Raw genomic sequence first — 16,104 nt, forward strand, 5'->3', positions numbered from 1 at the left:
TGCATTTTGAGCATTTCTTCCTAAAAAAAAAAACGAAAATTCTGTTCATAAAAATGTTTAAGAAACTAACAAAAGGTCAAGCTTCTTGTTTAGTTCTAGATATTATACTGTGACTCACAAAAGTGCGGCAATGTTTTATGGCTTTTGGCTTTTCTTAATGTATAACATAAATGAATAAAGATACATTAATAAAAGTATTTCTAATGGGAAATTCACAACATTTCCATTATTTTTACAAATTCTTAAAATCGTTCAACTTTGATTCAAAGCTTAACAAATCTGCATTGCCATTGACGAATGAGCGTAGATGAAATTGTCTAAAATGGACCAAAGCTCATAGAAAATAGACAGTTGAGGATTGAAAAAAGGTCCTCATTAGTGACAACAAAAATTAATCGCTTGGGTTCAGATGGGAAGCAATAGACATGAAGAAAAAAAGGTGAACGGCTAAAAGACCATAACGTCAACTTTAAGTACAAAGGTGGGAGGGGTGGAAGCTTAATGTTGTGGAGTTGTTTCATGCAATATGTTCCTAGTTTTGTTGCCAATATTGAAGGGTGGGGAATAGTAAAATATAACTCTATGAAGACGCTCAAGGATTATGGGCTTTGTAAGAAAGATGTAATTCTTAAATAGAAATTTGGTGGAGTCTATTGGCCTAACACCAACTTATACCAAGGATACAAATGCAATGGAACCATTGGCAATCGCAGCTACTTTGCAAGAAAAAAATCCATTCAAATATATGGCATATGATGATACTCCCCCATCTTGTCCTTGTGAAAGCAGTATCAAGAGATGTATAAATCATAAAATTTTCTTATATTCTAGAATGTATTCTAAAATATATGATTATCAAGCATGATCAGATATCGTCTTCATCTGGTAAGTTAATTAGCAAAATCAAATGAAATAAACTTTGTATTTAATAACTGACTATACGCTTCATTTTTATTTAACTAGAGTCAACCAACGAGTATAGAGGTAAATATTAGACATATTTATTAATGCTGTTATTATTGTATGAAAAAAAAAACTTCCTTTTCTATTTTAGTTGACATCACGAAGGAGTACATCCTCGATGTAATGAGGGTTCTTCTGGTATTGAAAGATCCCGAAGATAATGAAAAGGTATGAGCGGATCTTTCTCACCAATGAAGATATTTGGAATCTTCTAAAGGATGAAATGAATGAATTTGGTGATTCCTGTACCTCCAAACAGCTAGCCAAGTGGGTAGCAAATGATGGTAATTGGGGCCAGTTGGAAAGACAGCAAGTGGATGGTGCCCGTTTAAGAGGTAGGCGCATGTACCTCCTCAGAAGTCAATACAGAGGTATGTATTATAATTTAGTGAGTCTCTCTCAAAGTCGAAAAAACTTGATAGCTGAATCAAATATGGTGACACGGATTCTATTGAAGTTTTTTCGAATTGAGAGGTCTATAAGTAATTAAATTCTCATTTATCGTCTTACACCATTTTTACTTTAGCAACTGTTATTGACAACGTGAAAAACATCAACTCGTATAGGGCATTTGCTCATGTGGATGCCTAGAAATAGATGATCTTGGGCTATGTCAGAAAGTCCAATTCAAAGGAGGATGACAATGCTCGACGCCGATTATTGACCTCAATGATCACAAAACTGAAGGCAAAGATGCTTTGTCGTAAAGTATTTGTTTCTCCTTTTTCCAATTCAGACACTGAATTTGAAAAAAGAGACAAGAATGTGCAAGCTGCCAAATTCGTAGAAGCACTCAAATGTGATGGCACAACGGAAGGTAACCAAATTATAAACATTATTTTTATTTTTCATAAAATATTAACCAGCTTTATGTAAGACTTGCTGCTATGTTTAGCTTCAGAGACAAGGATGATCCGCTTAGTAGCGATTGACTATGCAGGGCTCACTACCAATTTGGAGGACTTGCGATCATTTGTGAGGTAAAATAAATGAATAAATTTATCTTAATCGGATCTTATTATTTATCGTTAATATTTCTCTGTAGTAAGCACAAGTGTATCAAAGAAATTGTCATCGACAAAGGTCATCTTGTGGAGGTGATTTCAAGAAAGCAACTCCTGAAAGATGATCAGGTTCTTCAATCGTTCTGTTGTCGCGTCATAGCAGTCAATCGTTCAAAGTAAGCCCTTCATTTCCCTATGCAACTACCAATTATTAAGACTTAATCTATTCCATTCATTCAACTATATTTGTTTATATGCGCTATCCATTCTTTTAATATGTTTGTATATTTTTATATGTTTGTATTTGTATTCATTATTACCTTTCCTTTAACATTTATGCTATACATGCCCTTTATGCTCATCTCTTAATTCATAACTAAAGTTCCTTATACCATTTTTTAATTTACGGATTATGTTCTTTATTCTATTTTATTCTTTTCGATGCTTTTTTTTTATTAGTTTATAAGTTATTGAAAATGAAATTTGTCATCTTGTATTTTATATCATTACAATATAGAATGCTTAACTTCTAACAGAATTGATTGTTAATCATAAATGATACTTTTGTATCCAACTTCTGATCTTAAATTTTCCTTTTGATATTTTTCAGTTGGTAGAAAGTAACAGGTATTGAGTTTTCAAAGAATTGTGTGTGTGTGTGTTTTTTATTGAGAAGGCCGACTTTCATTCTCAAGTGACAAAAAGCCATGCATGATCAAAAGTCAGTATCCCAGTAACGCAGAAGTATTGTTTTAATCGAGTTAATCATTCTGAAGCTCATTGGGATAGATGCTTTAAAAAGAGGTGGGTTTGAAATAAACTTTCCTAAAATTCAATGCATTCTTTTTAGGTGGTCCATTTCACTGCTTAATTTTTATTTTAAAATTATAATATCCTTTGAAGAAGCATGTTGTAGGTTTTATTGCCCAAATTACAATGATTCGAATGCCAAGACTTACTTAGAGATGGTAACAAAGATGCCGCACGTTCAAATATGCTACAGGAATGATCCAAACGAGCTAGAACTGATATGTCACGTATTTATGGTGCTCCTAATTTATTTCGCCTCTACAAATTGAAAGAAGAAAGAAATGAAAAAAGAAAGCGTGAAAAAGACGACATCACATTTGATAACTATAAAATAAATCCAAAAAAAAAAATGAAATTGTTACTAAGGGGGCAATTAAAGATATAGAAAATGAAGCCCAAATTGTCTACTTTATAAATTGTACATGAACGTTTTGGATAGTACATACTATAATACAGTCGCTCACAACATATTACAATTGAAGAGAGACGGGTTTAATGTAATTAGCTATTGCAGAAAATCTAAAATCCCAACCAAATATTTAGAAGAAGGTCTTTTGCAACGAATGGTGAGCCTTTTATTTCAAAGATCCCTGGTTGATCGTGTGTTTGTGTCTCCATATTCGAGTGCAAAACGACCACTTACAAAAAAAAATAAGTTGATACAGCTAGGTATACTTGACACACTTGGTATGCACTGATAGTCGTTTAGAATATTAAATCAGGATAATGGTTTCTAAAATAATCAAAACGAGGCAAGAGTTTGCAGCTGCTATTTGATTTTTGGTCTGATCTTGCAATGACTTGTTTCATCAATAGAGTTGTACTACGACGTGATTCTCTTTGAAAAAAAAAATATGATATAATATGATACTAAGAAGTTTATCTTAATAAAATGGGCTCTAATCCATAATGTCATTATTATTTTTATTTTATTTTCGTCAAAGATTTTTCATTGACCATCATCGTAGAAGAAATGATTACTCATTTATGTTTTATTGTTATGTTATAGGAAAAGTATAACTGCCCTTTGAGAAAAGAAAATTCGTTGATTCAAATATCAAAACCCACGTTTTGAGTATAAGAAGGCCGTCTATTGGGAACTGACAAATTGCCTACCAAAAAAAAGAAACTGGATCCTTTGGCACTGTTTTCACTGTATATGTATATGTATCTTGTGGCGAATATCATATAAATAAAAAATATATATTTTACTATTAGAAGCAGCACCTATTGTACCTCCCTGACCTATCAATCCATTGCAACTATTAAATGTTCTTTATATATCAATATAATAACATCTTTTTAAATTAGTCTTATTTTCTTAAAAAAAAAAAAAGGTAAATGACAGCATAAATATAACTTTTAAGTCTTATTATTAAATACTGTATTATATTTTTAGTGATTAAATTCAAATTTTGACGTAATATATAGAAATGGTTAACATAGATGCCAAGTTTTTTTTTAAACAATAAAAACTATTCATAGAATGAGAGGAAGAAATTATTATATAAAAATATAAAAATATAGCTGTATGTTTATTTTTTTATGTATTTTTTTTTAAAGTAAGAATGAATAAAAATGAATTAAAAAGGAGATAATAAAGGAATCATATGATATATAAATTTATTGGAAGCCAATCATGGCCAAGGCAGCTACAGGAATAGCCATGACAAGACCAGATGAAATCAAGTTACGACCAGCGGCATTGACAGCAGTTGATGAGGCATTGTCTATTGAAGAGGGACTCGTAGTAGTAGTAGTAGCAGCAGCAGTAGAGGAAGCCTTTTCAGCAGCTGAGGTAGCGACACTAGCAGCTGAAGAAGCAACTGATGTAGCAGACGAAATAATATCTCCAGCAATCGATGTGGCAGATGAAACAATATTTCCAGCAGCTGATGTGGCCTCGCTAGCAGCTGATGAAGCAGATGAAATGATATTTCCAGCAGCAGCAGCAGTAGTAGTAGCAGCATCAGCAGCAGCATCAGCAGCAGTAGCAGCAGTACTTTCTTCCGGTTCAGCACGCTTGGCAAGTGGAGTCACATCAGTTGTATCTTCATTTGCATCTTCTGTTGTAAGGGGTGATGAACTGGTATTATCTGAAGAAGTAGCATCACTAGTCTGGGATGATGATGCGTTTTCATCGATATTTGAAGAAGAAGTTGTAGTATAAGTATCATCAGAAGCGGCCTCATCAGATGGAGCAGAAGAGGAACTATCTTCAACAACAGGATTATTATCCGAACCAACTTGGTTATTATCATCACCACCACCATCATTATTGTCATTATTAGCATCTAAGAGATCAGTTTGTTCATCATCATCAGCAGTAGTAGTAGAAATCGAAGAGGCATCCTTTTCAGTAGTTGCAGAATCATTAGCAATAGAAGCTTCAGAATTATCATTATCAGCAGCATCAGTACTTGGTACCGTTGCTTCTGAAGCAGAATCAGTAGTAGTATTAGTTGTGTTTTCAGCATTTGATGATTCATCACCATCAGAAATAATTAAACCACCAATATAAGACATTTGACTAGGATCCTTTCCAATTGCTAAAGCATAATCTGAACCCTTTGTAATATTGTTTGGAACATTTACTTCTGTAGAACCTGCAGAGGCATCAATTTCTGTTGCTAGAGCTTGTACCAAAATCAAAGCATTTGGATCACCCTTCATTAAGTTGATAAGAATCTTATCTATACCTTCTTGAACGTTTTGCCATTTTATTGATTCAGTTTGACCTATTTTCCAAGTTGTACCTTGCACTGGTTGTGTAATAGAAAGTGGACCTGTTGTAGCTCCACCAGCACCACCATTATTAGCAGTAGAAGAGGAATCAGTTGAAGGAATAGCAGGAGATGTTGATGAAGAGGAATCTGCTGTATCAGGCGTAGGCTGTTGAGAAGTGGCAGAAATGAGAACAGCAGCAGCAATGATAGTAGAGAGGAATGAAGACTTCATTTTAGAATATATTTGAATAGTTAAAGAAGAAATAAAAAACAGAAATCAAATCTTTATATTTATAGTTTTTTGACAATTGTTTACGGCGATCTTTTTTTTTTTTTTTTTTTTTTTTTTGAAATATATAGAAACTCTATTATTGAATGTTATGACTATATTTCAATTTTAGTTACCAACAACCTTCTTTAGCTCTATTCAATTTTTTTTTTCATGCTAAATAATCGGAGATATCATCATTTATTAGAAGTAAATAACAGAATTATTTTATTGATAAACTATAAATGATCGACCCGCACTAATTATCAAAGCAGTTAGTGTTCATAATAGACTAAAATATTTATATTTTTAGAAAATGTTTATCAATGACGTTTTTGTTAAAATTCTATGTTCTTTTTTATTTTAGCGTAAAAGTAGAGCCAATAAAAAGTGATCGCCAAGATTCTAAGAAAATATTGACGTGAAGTCCAGAATTTTATTGCTGATAACAACGATTAAACATGCGCTTATTACACGAATGACGATAATTAAAATAAATTTAGAATTTGGAATACAATAAATGCTTATTTCCCCTTGAAAAAAAAATATGAGGTAGACTTATTAAAAATACTTGGCATATAAATATACATCATCTTATACTACTTGGCCATCTATATTTACGTACACGCCCATTATTTGGAGATTAAAAAAATGAGAATTTTAGCAAAAAAAAAAAAAATGTATGATTTAAGAATCTATTTGGGTATCTTGTTATTAGCAGTAATTATATCATAAAAGTCTGTATTCTTTGTTTATTCTATTAATATTATTTTTTTACTTATAAAGAAGAGCAGTCATATTAGTAGCTTATTATGTATACATTACTGTATTATATACACATATTTATATAAAGCTATTTATGTATGTACTATATTTTAAACAAATTTCCCAAGAATAGACATATTCTTATATATTAAATCTTTACCAAGCCTTTTAAAATATTTATTCTTCTCTTAAAGCTGAAAAAATTAGGTTGGGCCACGAAAAAAAAAAAAAAAAAAAACTGGGTCACTTGGTTGAAAATGGGACACTCAATTAAAAGTTACAGCAAAATGAAGGTTTTCTTTTCATGATATTGTACTATAAATAATACACAGTTCATTTTGATTTTGATAAAATAAAAATAGAGAGAAGAATAATATCTTTGAGGAAGTTAGAGTGTGAATATTAGTAAAAGGGTCAAGAATAATTATGAAGGGCAAGTGAGATGATAAGTCACTTGCTTCTTCTTCATCGTATCTCATGTCATAGGTTATAGAAGAAGAAAATAATAATAATAATAATAATGGTTTTTATTTAAATAGTTATAAAATGTTTATTACTAAGGAACTTAATTTAGAATACAAATGTCTATCTACCAAAAAAAAAAAAAAAAAAAAAAAAAAAAAAGTCAGTAAAATGTCTATTACTAGGCGTCAATGGTGTGTTAGGCCCTCTACTAACCAAGACTGAGCACATGACCCAGTGTGCTTTTCAAAAACCTAACCACGTTGGAGTTCGGATAATACGAGCACTGGCGCATGAGGAATTTCGCTTACTAACCACGGATGTACACATCAACCATTTTACTAAGTAAGCTATAAAAACTTACCTAAATTAATCCCTGAGAGGAGAAAGATAAAAAGAAAGAAAGAAAGAAAGAGAAAAAAAAGGAGAAAAGGAGAAAAGAAAAAAATAAAATAAATAAAATAAACTATTTTAGTCCCATCAGCAAAATTAAAATACGGTACTGAAATGTGTGACTTTTGGATCGGGCTATGTTTTATGGTTACTTATATTTATATTAAATGCTTACTTTTTGGTACAAGCAATTAAAGCAATTTGCATAACTGTATAAACAATAGACTTTAATTGCCAATAACATGGTTTAGTCATACACAAAAGTTTGAGAAATTTAACTCCCATATATTTCAGCACCATGCCTCATTAGGTATATTAATTGAGATTTAGATAATACATAGGATATGCAAAGCGCCATTGATGCTTTTTATATCATCTTTATGCCTCCATCAAGAAAAAAAAGTTAAAATCATCCATCCCCTGAATCTTACTGGGCTTACAATAATAAGGATCAAATTGATCATCTCACATTCTTCCATCATTTCATTCATTGGAACCGCAGGGATGTCATGACTAGATTTAATAATATCATAAACACTTGTATTTCTGATGAATCAAAGAAAAGAGATATTCAGAAGAAATACAGGGCATGGCAAAAAAGCAATGAAGCAAAAGTATATTGGAACGAACGAGAAGTTAGACAAAAAGAACTTATATTGCAATACCAGTCAGACAATGACGCGTCAGTAACTGATTCTGTTTCTAGAAGTGTTGCACCTTACTCGTCTGATAATACAACATCAGTTAGTATGGACAGTAACGAAGTAATGCAATTAATCAAATACAACATAGTTCCTGTCAACAATGAAAATACGTTTAAAATTAACGATGTAAATGTCCTTCAACTATTCCATGACTTTCAAAACTCTCTTGGAACTAGCCCTTTAACGTATAAAAGCCATATTTATCATATTTTATCAACATCAGGCATACTATTAGTTAAATACCATCAAGATCCTGATTTGACAAAGTTTATTGACAGCGATACAACCGACATAATGTTAAAAAATATCCACGAACAAATTGGTATACACAGCCAAAAATTTTCTAGAAATATGCTTATCGAACTAATGGATATTGTTCAACAATGCGTTACTAAACAGATTACAATGATAAAGGCTGTCCAACAACTATTGGCATTGATTGATGAAGAGGGCAACAGTTACCAAAATAAGGTCATATTATGCTTTAAGGCCCTAATCGAACAATTACCAAAAGACTCTTTTAACACAAAAGAATTTGAATTAACTACACGGTTAATTCAACCATTTTTACTACCACTGTTCGACGATAGAGAAGAAAACATCTATCTCAGATGGACCAATGTACAAACAGAAGAACACAAGAAGGATGAGTCTAATTGTTCTAACAAACGGCCTGACGGTTGTATAACGCTAAAAACATATGAAAAGATAAGTTTGGGCTTCATTGAAGTTAAAGAAGAGAAGTACCGAAATGACAAAAATAAATTAAACAAGGACCTGTACAAACTGGGTGTATTTTCTAAAAATGCAATTGATCAAAATCACCTCCATGGAATGTTAGGTATTCAAACTGTTGGTAAGTTATGGAATACACAAATAGGCATAAATTATTCACTAATAATGGAAATTAATAGGCGAATCTATTTGTTTTTACTTGACCCAGCAACAATGCAAGGGGTTTTATACGATGACAGAAATTGATCAACTGAACGTCCCAAAAAACTTGAAAGAGCTTCCTCAGCTTATTGGATTTGTAGACAACTTGTGTAATATTTTACACATATTTAAAACAAGTTGTCGTCAACAATAAGTAGCCGTTTTCTATTATTTTTATGCTTATTTATAGTCCTGTTTACATTTTATAATAGTAAATTTATTTAAAATGTTTCTTTATACCAAATATTAAATATGCAAGTAAAAAAAAATATATATATAAATATATGAATATATATATATAACAAATAAAGATAAAAACAAACAAGTTAGTGAAACTCTCTTAGGGTATATTTTTTTTATTGAAATACTTGAATTTACAGTTTGAGTCTTTTTTTTTTTTTTTTTTTCGTGGCCCAACCTAATTCCTTCAGCTGTACATGTAAATAGTCCAATTAAAGCGAAGAGAGAAGAAAAAAAAAAGTGACAGTTTATTATTATTATTTTTACCCCTGATTTTATGCATGCATGTATACTATAAAACTTTATTAGTTCTTTACCAAAGAGTGTTGATCTAATGAAGAACAGTTTATATATTTTATTAATAGTTATTCTATTAATAAGAAGAGTGTTATGAAACAAGACAGAATAAATGAATAAACAAAAGCAAATCTATTTAACACAGAGTTATTCTTATTAAGAAGTAAAAAGAAGAGGTGAAACAGCCTACTTGATAACATAATGAAAATGGAAGAAAGAAAGAAAGAAACGTTAGTAAATAAACTCAAAGTTTGTTTAAATAATGAACTTGGTTAATCTCTCTCTTTTTCTTCTTTCCCTCTTTTCTTTGTTTTCCTTTCATTTCTTACTTTGATAGTAAATTGTGAATTGATAGGATGGCCAACGATTCTCTTCTATTAAAGAATAATAATGTAAAAGAAAAAGATAGGTTACCCTCAATTGATAACAACGTGAAGCCACTGGATTTATCGCATGGCCAATGGTATATAACAAAAGATAAAATGATAGTTTGAATATAAATTTTTGTTTTCTTTATCATAGTTCTTGGTGTGGTAAATATGGTCATAATCGTAGTAAATGTCCTTTACTAAAATAAATCAAAATATCTTAAAAATAAAATAAAGCTTCTTAGTTAAATAATAATCTCATCTTCAGAATGATTGTCTTTGTTATGTACAGTAACTATTATAAAATGTTTATGCTACCTAATAAGAAAAATAATAATAATTGGTATTTAAATCATGATTCTTAAAAAGAAGGGGACATTCACCTCTTTTATTATTATTATATTATAAAACTCTGCATTATGTTTCATGAAGAACACTACTTTATAGGTATTGACGCTGGGAACTGGGGTAAAGATAACACTATATACATGTACATACATACATACATACATGCATGCATACATATGAAGGCTAAAATAAATAAATAAAGATATTATATAACTAAAAAAAAAAAAAAAAGTTCGGCTCGTACAGCAATCATCGACACAAAAGGACAATAAAGTAGTTTGTTTAGATGTTCAACCTATTATGACTTATAATCCAAAGAAACATAATATTTATGAACAATCAAGTGAAAAATATCTGGAAGAGCATCATTCAATGGTGTTCATACTATCATGAATAACACCTGAGAAAATAAAAAAGGAATTGGCTTTGATGCTACATGTTTCTTAGTTATGCTTGATCAATAAGGAGCACCTCAATCTGTAGATGAAGCATTTAATTATGAAGATAACAAGTTGAATGTTATATTATGGGCTAATCATCGAGCGACGGATCAAGCAAATCGTATCAATGCAACACACCATTCTGTACTTTGTTATGTAGGGAATACTATCAGTTATGAGATGGAAATACCAAAAAACATCATGGTTAAAAGAAAATTTACCTTCTGAGAAATGGGCTTCCAAAGGTCATTTAATGGATTTACCCGATTTTTTTTTTAATTTTTCGAGCAACGGGTTTATTAGCTCATTCTGCCTGTTCTTTGACCTATAAATGTTCTTATTTACCCTCTCCTGTGGGCCAAGGACAAGATATTGGTTTTTTTTAAAGAAATTGGATGAAGTTGCTTAATTGATGAAAACTTTAATCGTTTAATGAGTCATGAAAAAAGTAAAAAAGTACAAAAGTATTATTAGTTAGTTAGCAGGTGAGCTTGTAAGCTCTGCCGTAATTGATGCTTATGCAGGAGCCATTGCTACCTTGATGTGGGGAAGGCAACACCTGCTATAGAGAATACAAAAGAAAGAGATGAGATGTTACAATCACCTGAGAAAAGTCTTCAAATTCAAGGGTCGAGTCGATTAGCCATTATTTGCGGTACTTTGAGTTGCCATATTACCATGTCTCCTAAATCTATCTTTGTTCCTGGTGTATGAGGGCCTTATTGATCTGTCATGATGCCTAATTGGTGGCATGCTGAAGGAGAACAATGAATTGATTTTATTGTGAATATACATCCTGCTGTAAAAGAAGCGGAAGAGAAAGCAAAAATAGCCAACCAAACGATTTATTCATTTTTATCGAATTCTCTTTCAAGACTTCAAACCCAACAAGGTCTTTCCTATTTAGAAGACTTGACCCAATATCTACATATATGTAGATATATCCTGATTATCATGGTAATCGATCTTCTTTAGCAGATCCTAGTTTACGAGGATCCATGGTGGGTATCTCACTTGATAAAAGTATAGATGACTTGGCCATAAAATATATGGCTACTTTACAAGCTATTTCCTGTCAGACACTTCATATCATTGAAACATTAAATAAAGAAGGATATAAGAGTGATACTCTTTGTATGTATGTCTGGTGGATTATGTAAAAGTTCTTTATTTATACGACTTTTAGCAGACATGACTCAATGTCGAATCTTTATGCCTGAATTAGTAGAGAGTGCTGTTGTTATTAGTACTGCGTTTCTAGGCGCAAAAGCATCTGGATGATTTTTATCATTATCATCAACTGACAATGAATTATGGGATATTCTGATTTGACTTGGAAGAGCAGGTTCTAGTGTGTTACCAAGAACGGATGAAGGAATCAAGAAAATAAATCAACGTTGTTATAAAGTCTTTTTAGCCATGTTCGATGATCAAAAGAAATATCGTCAAATGATGAATGAATAAAATGAATCTTTTTATCTGATTTTAATTACTAATAAAACTTTCATTCTTTATGACAGGAAAAGATGACAGCAGTTATTGTTATAAATAAATATAAAACTGACACATTTAACATTGTTATATTTATTATTAACCCCGGAGAACCTAAAATAAACATAAAATATACTAAAATAAAATAAAAAGGCTTTTTTTTTTCTTTTTTCTTTTTTTGTTATTTATTTAGAGGGTAAAATGAATGAGCAGACGCCTCTTTTAAAAAATACAAAAAATAGTTCTTGTTGTTCTCAAAGTCGTTGTTGTTCAGCAAAGGATGAAATACAAACATGTTGTTCAATAAAAAAAATAAAATCGACAGACAGTGATGGATTACCGCCTGTTAATGATGTTGATTATTGTTTCCTTGCTGATCAAAAATGGGAATATAAGTGTATTGCTTTATTATGTGCATTATTTTTAGCTGGTAAAGAAATTGATAGAATGAAAAGTGATATAAAATTAAAATTAAAAGTAAAAGAATAAATGTATAAATGTAGTTGGAAGTCATTTTGCTGCTCATACATTAGGCGCAATGAAAAATACAATTAAACATGTAAAAAGAAGAAGAAGAAAAAAAAAAAAATGTCCATTAGATTTAAACATCTTGTTAATTATAATTTACGAAAAAAAAAAAAAAACTACTACCACTATTAGGAATTTGGTATTACAAATTCTCAATATGGTGTAATTCAGTCAAGTGTAGCTATTGTAAATACAATTTTACCTGTTGTAGGTGGTATTTTTATTGATGCCTTTGGTACAATACCTGGTGCTCTTTTAACTACTTTGTTGATTACATCTGGTAATATACTTGTAGCACTCGCTGCTTCACCAAAGAGTTTATATGTGATGGTTATGGGCCGTGTTCTCTATGGTATTGGTAGTGGTACAGTAGTTATTGTACAAGAAACAATTCTAAGTCAATGGTTTACTGGTAGAAGTTTAGCTGGCGTTGTCGCTTTAATGTTAACCGTGAGTCGATTGGTAAAACAAAAAAAAACATAAATAAGATAATAAGCGAGATCCCTTTTATAATTACATAACCATATATATTATTATTAGGCTTCATTTTGTGCTCAAGCAACAGTGATTCCTATTGCTAATCGAACTGGATGGTATGGATATAGTTTATGGGTAAAGCATATACATATAAAGACATCTTTTTTTTATTTTATTTTACTTTATTTAAAAAGAAAGACATCATTAAATCCTTCTTTGTGTATGCATAGTTCTCAGCTTTATTGTGTATATTTTCAATGATTATTACCTTTGTATATATTGGATTACTTAAAACAGTGACGAAATCTACAATAACATGTCGCAAACAAATGGAAGTCATTAAACGAAAGAAATCGTTTAGTTGGTCAAAATTAATGTTTTTACCTCACTCTTATTGGCTTATTGCTACTATGGAATTTTTATTAGGTGGTGGATGGAGTTGTTTTTTACATATCAATAGTGAATTTGTTAAACTTAAATTTTCTTATGATGATGCTCATGCAGCGGCAGTAGCGAGTGTTGCACAAGTCTTACCTGTCGTCCTTATGCCCTTTTTAGGTGTTTGTGTAGATCGATTCGGAAAGCGCACCTTAATGAGTAAAGTATTGTCATGATCAAGACTCTATTCTTCCATTTGACTCATTTTTATTTATTTAATTTATAGTGATTGGAAGTGGTTTAGCTATGTTATGCTCTATGCTTCTCTTAGAATTTACATCTATGCCACCTTTATTAGGCATGCTTTTATTTAGTATTAGTTTATCACTTGGGCCTGTTGGACTTGTATCTTCTGTACCCGTTATATTACCATTATCACTTGTGGGTACTGGTATGGGATTAGTGAAATCTGGAACTAACATTGGAGCAGCTATTTTTGATATCACAACTGGCTTATTACAAGATGCAGATCCTCATAAAGGATATGATGGGGTTATTCTCTTCTTTATTACAATTTCATCTTTAGCTATATTAGCAGGATTTACACTTTATATACTTGATTTTACAGTCTACAAATCCATCTTGGATAGATCTGCACATGAAGCTTATCGTATAGATAGAAACAAATTAGGTACTTCTTCTCTCGTTTGTTTAAAGGCAAATTATTTTTATGGATTTATTTATCTCAGCCTATGTTGTTTAAGTTGGCTTTTATTTTTCAAATTTATTTTATCCTAGATGAATGCAAACAAACAAATCATTCTCCCCCCAAACCCCACCCTTGCCTCCTTCTTTCTCTCCCCGCCTCCCCCCCCACACACATATATATATACGCACATTTCTAGTTAGTAAATAAGATGTAGTAGTCATAGAATAGATACTATTACATAATACCACGTATTTTTTATTAATATATAAATAAGAGAAACACACCACATATATAAGAAATTTCTATTTTAGACCTAATAAAAAAACCTAAAATGTCATCGTTTATCTGCAACAATAAATCAAATGCTTTTCTATTTTTTAACTGGTAAAGCATTTTTTAAAATGCCGTTTTTTTTTTTTTTTTTTTTTTTTTTTTTTTTTTTTTAACAATAAAATAGTAAAACTTCATTTTCTTTATTTATTTTTTATTCTATTCTATTTTTTTTATTACACACTAACATGCTTTATTCAAGAAATAATATTTTAACAGTTCAATATGATCAGAATAATAACAACAACATGCTATTATCTTCTTATAGTTCATTAAACAACACCATCATGTCAATGACAACATTGAATGGTGGTAATGAACTGATAAGAAAAAAGACAACAAAGAATGGAAAGGCATTTTTATTACCACCAGAGTTATTATTAGAAGTATTTTATTATCTTAGTGACTGTCAGTCTGCTTTATATGCAGCTTCACTTGTTTGTAAACAATGGTTTTATTGTGTTGCACCTATTCTATACTCTCATCCTCAGATCAAAGATACGTATCATTGGGCAACACTTATTTTAACTCTTACAAGAGAACGTATGTCCTTCTTTTATGGCGATCTTATTCGATCTATTGACCTGTCTTCAGGTAAATCTATAGGTAAATCTATTGTATAGACTACTTTACTTTGATTCAAATTATAATGAATTCTTATAATAGAGGCAATGAAAGATCAGGAGTTTTACCGAAGATTATCAGATATAACAGATCGACATAGACATAGTTTACCTATAAGCCTTATGCATCATCCTAATCTACAAAGAAATAGAAGACAACAACACTATTATTATCTAAGGAATCGAAGGGGTCACTTTGAAGAAGAACACTACTATCATGAATCATCCAATGAACAAGAATATAGTATGAAAGGGTTACCCTTTATCATCGTCTCTACTTCGTCTTTAATTCAGTTATCTCGCACTTGTAAAAATCTTACTTCACTTAATCTCTCTTATACAACTTTATTATATGATAGTCTTATAGCTGAAACTGGCGAATATCTATCTACTTTACAACATTATGCTATTCAACCTGGATTAACTCATATTCAAATACCGATTGAAGAAGCTATTCAAACAATCGGAAATGAATGTCATCAGCTTACAGAAGTTAAAATACAACGTTGTGAATGGGTAACAGCCCATGTTATCTGGATGTTTGCTTATTACTGTACAAATCTAAAGCGATTAGATGCAAGACGTTCAACTAAATGTACTGTAAAAAGACTTATTTCCCATGTTCTAGAAGAACAACCTATCTTACATCATTCACCACCACCACCACATCCTTCTTCTTTTATTGTCTTGCCTGCTTCTTCACTGTCAACTTCAACAGGTTCAAACACAAGTCATGAATTTGAAGAAGAAGAAGAAGAAGATAACACACACATTCAAATAAATGATAGTATGACTGTGCATTTTAGATTTAATGGTAATAAATAAATAAATAAATACATGCAGA

The 16,104-nt window shown here is 31.0% G+C and overlaps 7 protein-coding genes across 7 annotated transcripts; all 7 read left to right on the forward strand.

Annotated features, from left to right (window-relative positions):
• Nucleotides 1-848: 848 nt before the first annotated feature.
• BX663DRAFT_487175 (uncharacterized protein) lies at nt 849-1,554 on the forward strand (the record flags this gene model as incomplete). Its single annotated transcript, XM_051524724.1, has 5 exons — nt 849-885; nt 964-984; nt 1,055-1,131; nt 1,181-1,334; nt 1,490-1,554. The coding sequence occupies 5 exons, from the start codon at nt 849-851 to the stop codon at nt 1,552-1,554; spliced, it is 354 nt and encodes a 117-aa protein (XP_051381881.1).
• BX663DRAFT_456182 (uncharacterized protein) lies at nt 1,286-2,372 on the forward strand. The gene is made up of 3 exons (XM_051523857.1): nt 1,286-1,780; nt 1,841-1,943; nt 2,009-2,372. Exons 1-3 carry the CDS (start codon nt 1,561-1,563, stop codon nt 2,145-2,147), a joined length of 462 nt encoding a protein of 153 aa, XP_051381882.1. The 5' UTR covers nt 1,286-1,560; the 3' UTR covers nt 2,148-2,372.
• Nucleotides 2,373-3,199: 827 nt separating this feature from the next.
• Nucleotides 3,200-3,475, forward strand: BX663DRAFT_436354 (uncharacterized protein; the record flags this gene model as incomplete). Its single annotated transcript, XM_051523176.1, has 1 exon — nt 3,200-3,475. One exon carries the CDS (start codon nt 3,200-3,202, stop codon nt 3,473-3,475), a length of 276 nt encoding a protein of 91 aa, XP_051381883.1.
• Nucleotides 3,476-8,080: 4,605 nt separating this feature from the next.
• Nucleotides 8,081-9,287, forward strand: BX663DRAFT_474490 (uncharacterized protein). The gene is made up of 2 exons (XM_051524223.1): nt 8,081-8,951; nt 9,010-9,287. The coding sequence occupies exons 1-2, from the start codon at nt 8,141-8,143 to the stop codon at nt 9,183-9,185; spliced, it is 987 nt and encodes a 328-aa protein (XP_051381884.1). The 5' UTR covers nt 8,081-8,140; the 3' UTR covers nt 9,186-9,287.
• A 734-nt stretch (nt 9,288-10,021) lies between these two features.
• On the forward strand, nt 10,022-12,302 carry BX663DRAFT_536904 (uncharacterized protein; the record flags this gene model as incomplete). The annotated part of the gene is made up of 12 exons (XM_051530644.1): nt 10,022-10,031; nt 10,369-10,426; nt 10,517-10,524; nt 10,750-10,896; nt 10,937-10,969; nt 11,013-11,099; nt 11,210-11,267; nt 11,309-11,430; nt 11,533-11,658; nt 11,700-11,862; nt 11,888-11,977; nt 12,065-12,302. The coding sequence occupies 12 exons, from the start codon at nt 10,022-10,024 to the stop codon at nt 12,186-12,188; spliced, it is 1,026 nt and encodes a 341-aa protein (XP_051381885.1). The 3' UTR covers nt 12,189-12,302.
• Nucleotides 12,303-12,410: 108 nt separating this feature from the next.
• Nucleotides 12,411-14,642, forward strand: BX663DRAFT_512773 (major facilitator superfamily domain-containing protein). Its single transcript, XM_051528058.1, has 6 exons — nt 12,411-12,645; nt 12,700-12,774; nt 12,876-13,205; nt 13,284-13,355; nt 13,451-13,817; nt 13,885-14,642. Exons 2-6 carry the CDS (start codon nt 12,754-12,756, stop codon nt 14,394-14,396), a joined length of 1,302 nt encoding a protein of 433 aa, XP_051381886.1. The 5' UTR covers nt 12,411-12,645; nt 12,700-12,753; the 3' UTR covers nt 14,397-14,642.
• A 288-nt stretch (nt 14,643-14,930) lies between these two features.
• On the forward strand, nt 14,931-16,085 carry BX663DRAFT_436684 (uncharacterized protein; the record flags this gene model as incomplete). Its single annotated transcript, XM_051523200.1, has 2 exons — nt 14,931-15,231; nt 15,466-16,085. The coding sequence occupies 2 exons, from the start codon at nt 14,931-14,933 to the stop codon at nt 16,083-16,085; spliced, it is 921 nt and encodes a 306-aa protein (XP_051381887.1).
• Nucleotides 16,086-16,104: the final 19 nt, after the last annotated feature.

The sequence above is a fragment of the Cokeromyces recurvatus genome (genome assembly GCF_025118155.1).
Source record: "Cokeromyces recurvatus strain NRRL 2243 chromosome Unknown BX663scaffold_16, whole genome shotgun sequence".
Lineage (NCBI taxonomy): Eukaryota > Fungi > Mucoromycota > Mucoromycetes > Mucorales > Mucoraceae > Cokeromyces > Cokeromyces recurvatus.

Coding starts and splice junctions, on each gene's coding strand:
- BX663DRAFT_456182 (XM_051523857.1), top strand. CDS start 1,561: ATGATCTTGGGCTATGTCAGAAAGTCCAATTCAAAGGAGGATGACAAT. Junction 1,781..1,840: donor ATGTGATGGCACAACGGAAG/GTAACCAAATTA, acceptor GCTTTATGTAAG/ACTTGCTGCTATGTTTAGCT. Junction 1,944..2,008: donor GACTTGCGATCATTTGTGAG/GTAAAATAAATG, acceptor ATTTCTCTGTAG/TAAGCACAAGTGTATCAAAG.
- BX663DRAFT_474490 (XM_051524223.1), top strand. CDS start 8,141: ATGGACAGTAACGAAGTAATGCAATTAATCAAATACAACATAGTTCCT. Junction 8,952..9,009: donor GTTAGGTATTCAAACTGTTG/GTAAGTTATGGA, acceptor GGAAATTAATAG/GCGAATCTATTTGTTTTTAC.
- BX663DRAFT_512773 (XM_051528058.1), top strand. CDS start 12,754: ATGAAAAATACAATTAAACAT. Junction 13,206..13,283: donor TGTTAACCGTGAGTCGATTG/GTAAAACAAAAA, acceptor TATTATTATTAG/GCTTCATTTTGTGCTCAAGC. Junction 13,818..13,884: donor CGGAAAGCGCACCTTAATGA/GTAAAGTATTGT, acceptor TTTAATTTATAG/TGATTGGAAGTGGTTTAGCT.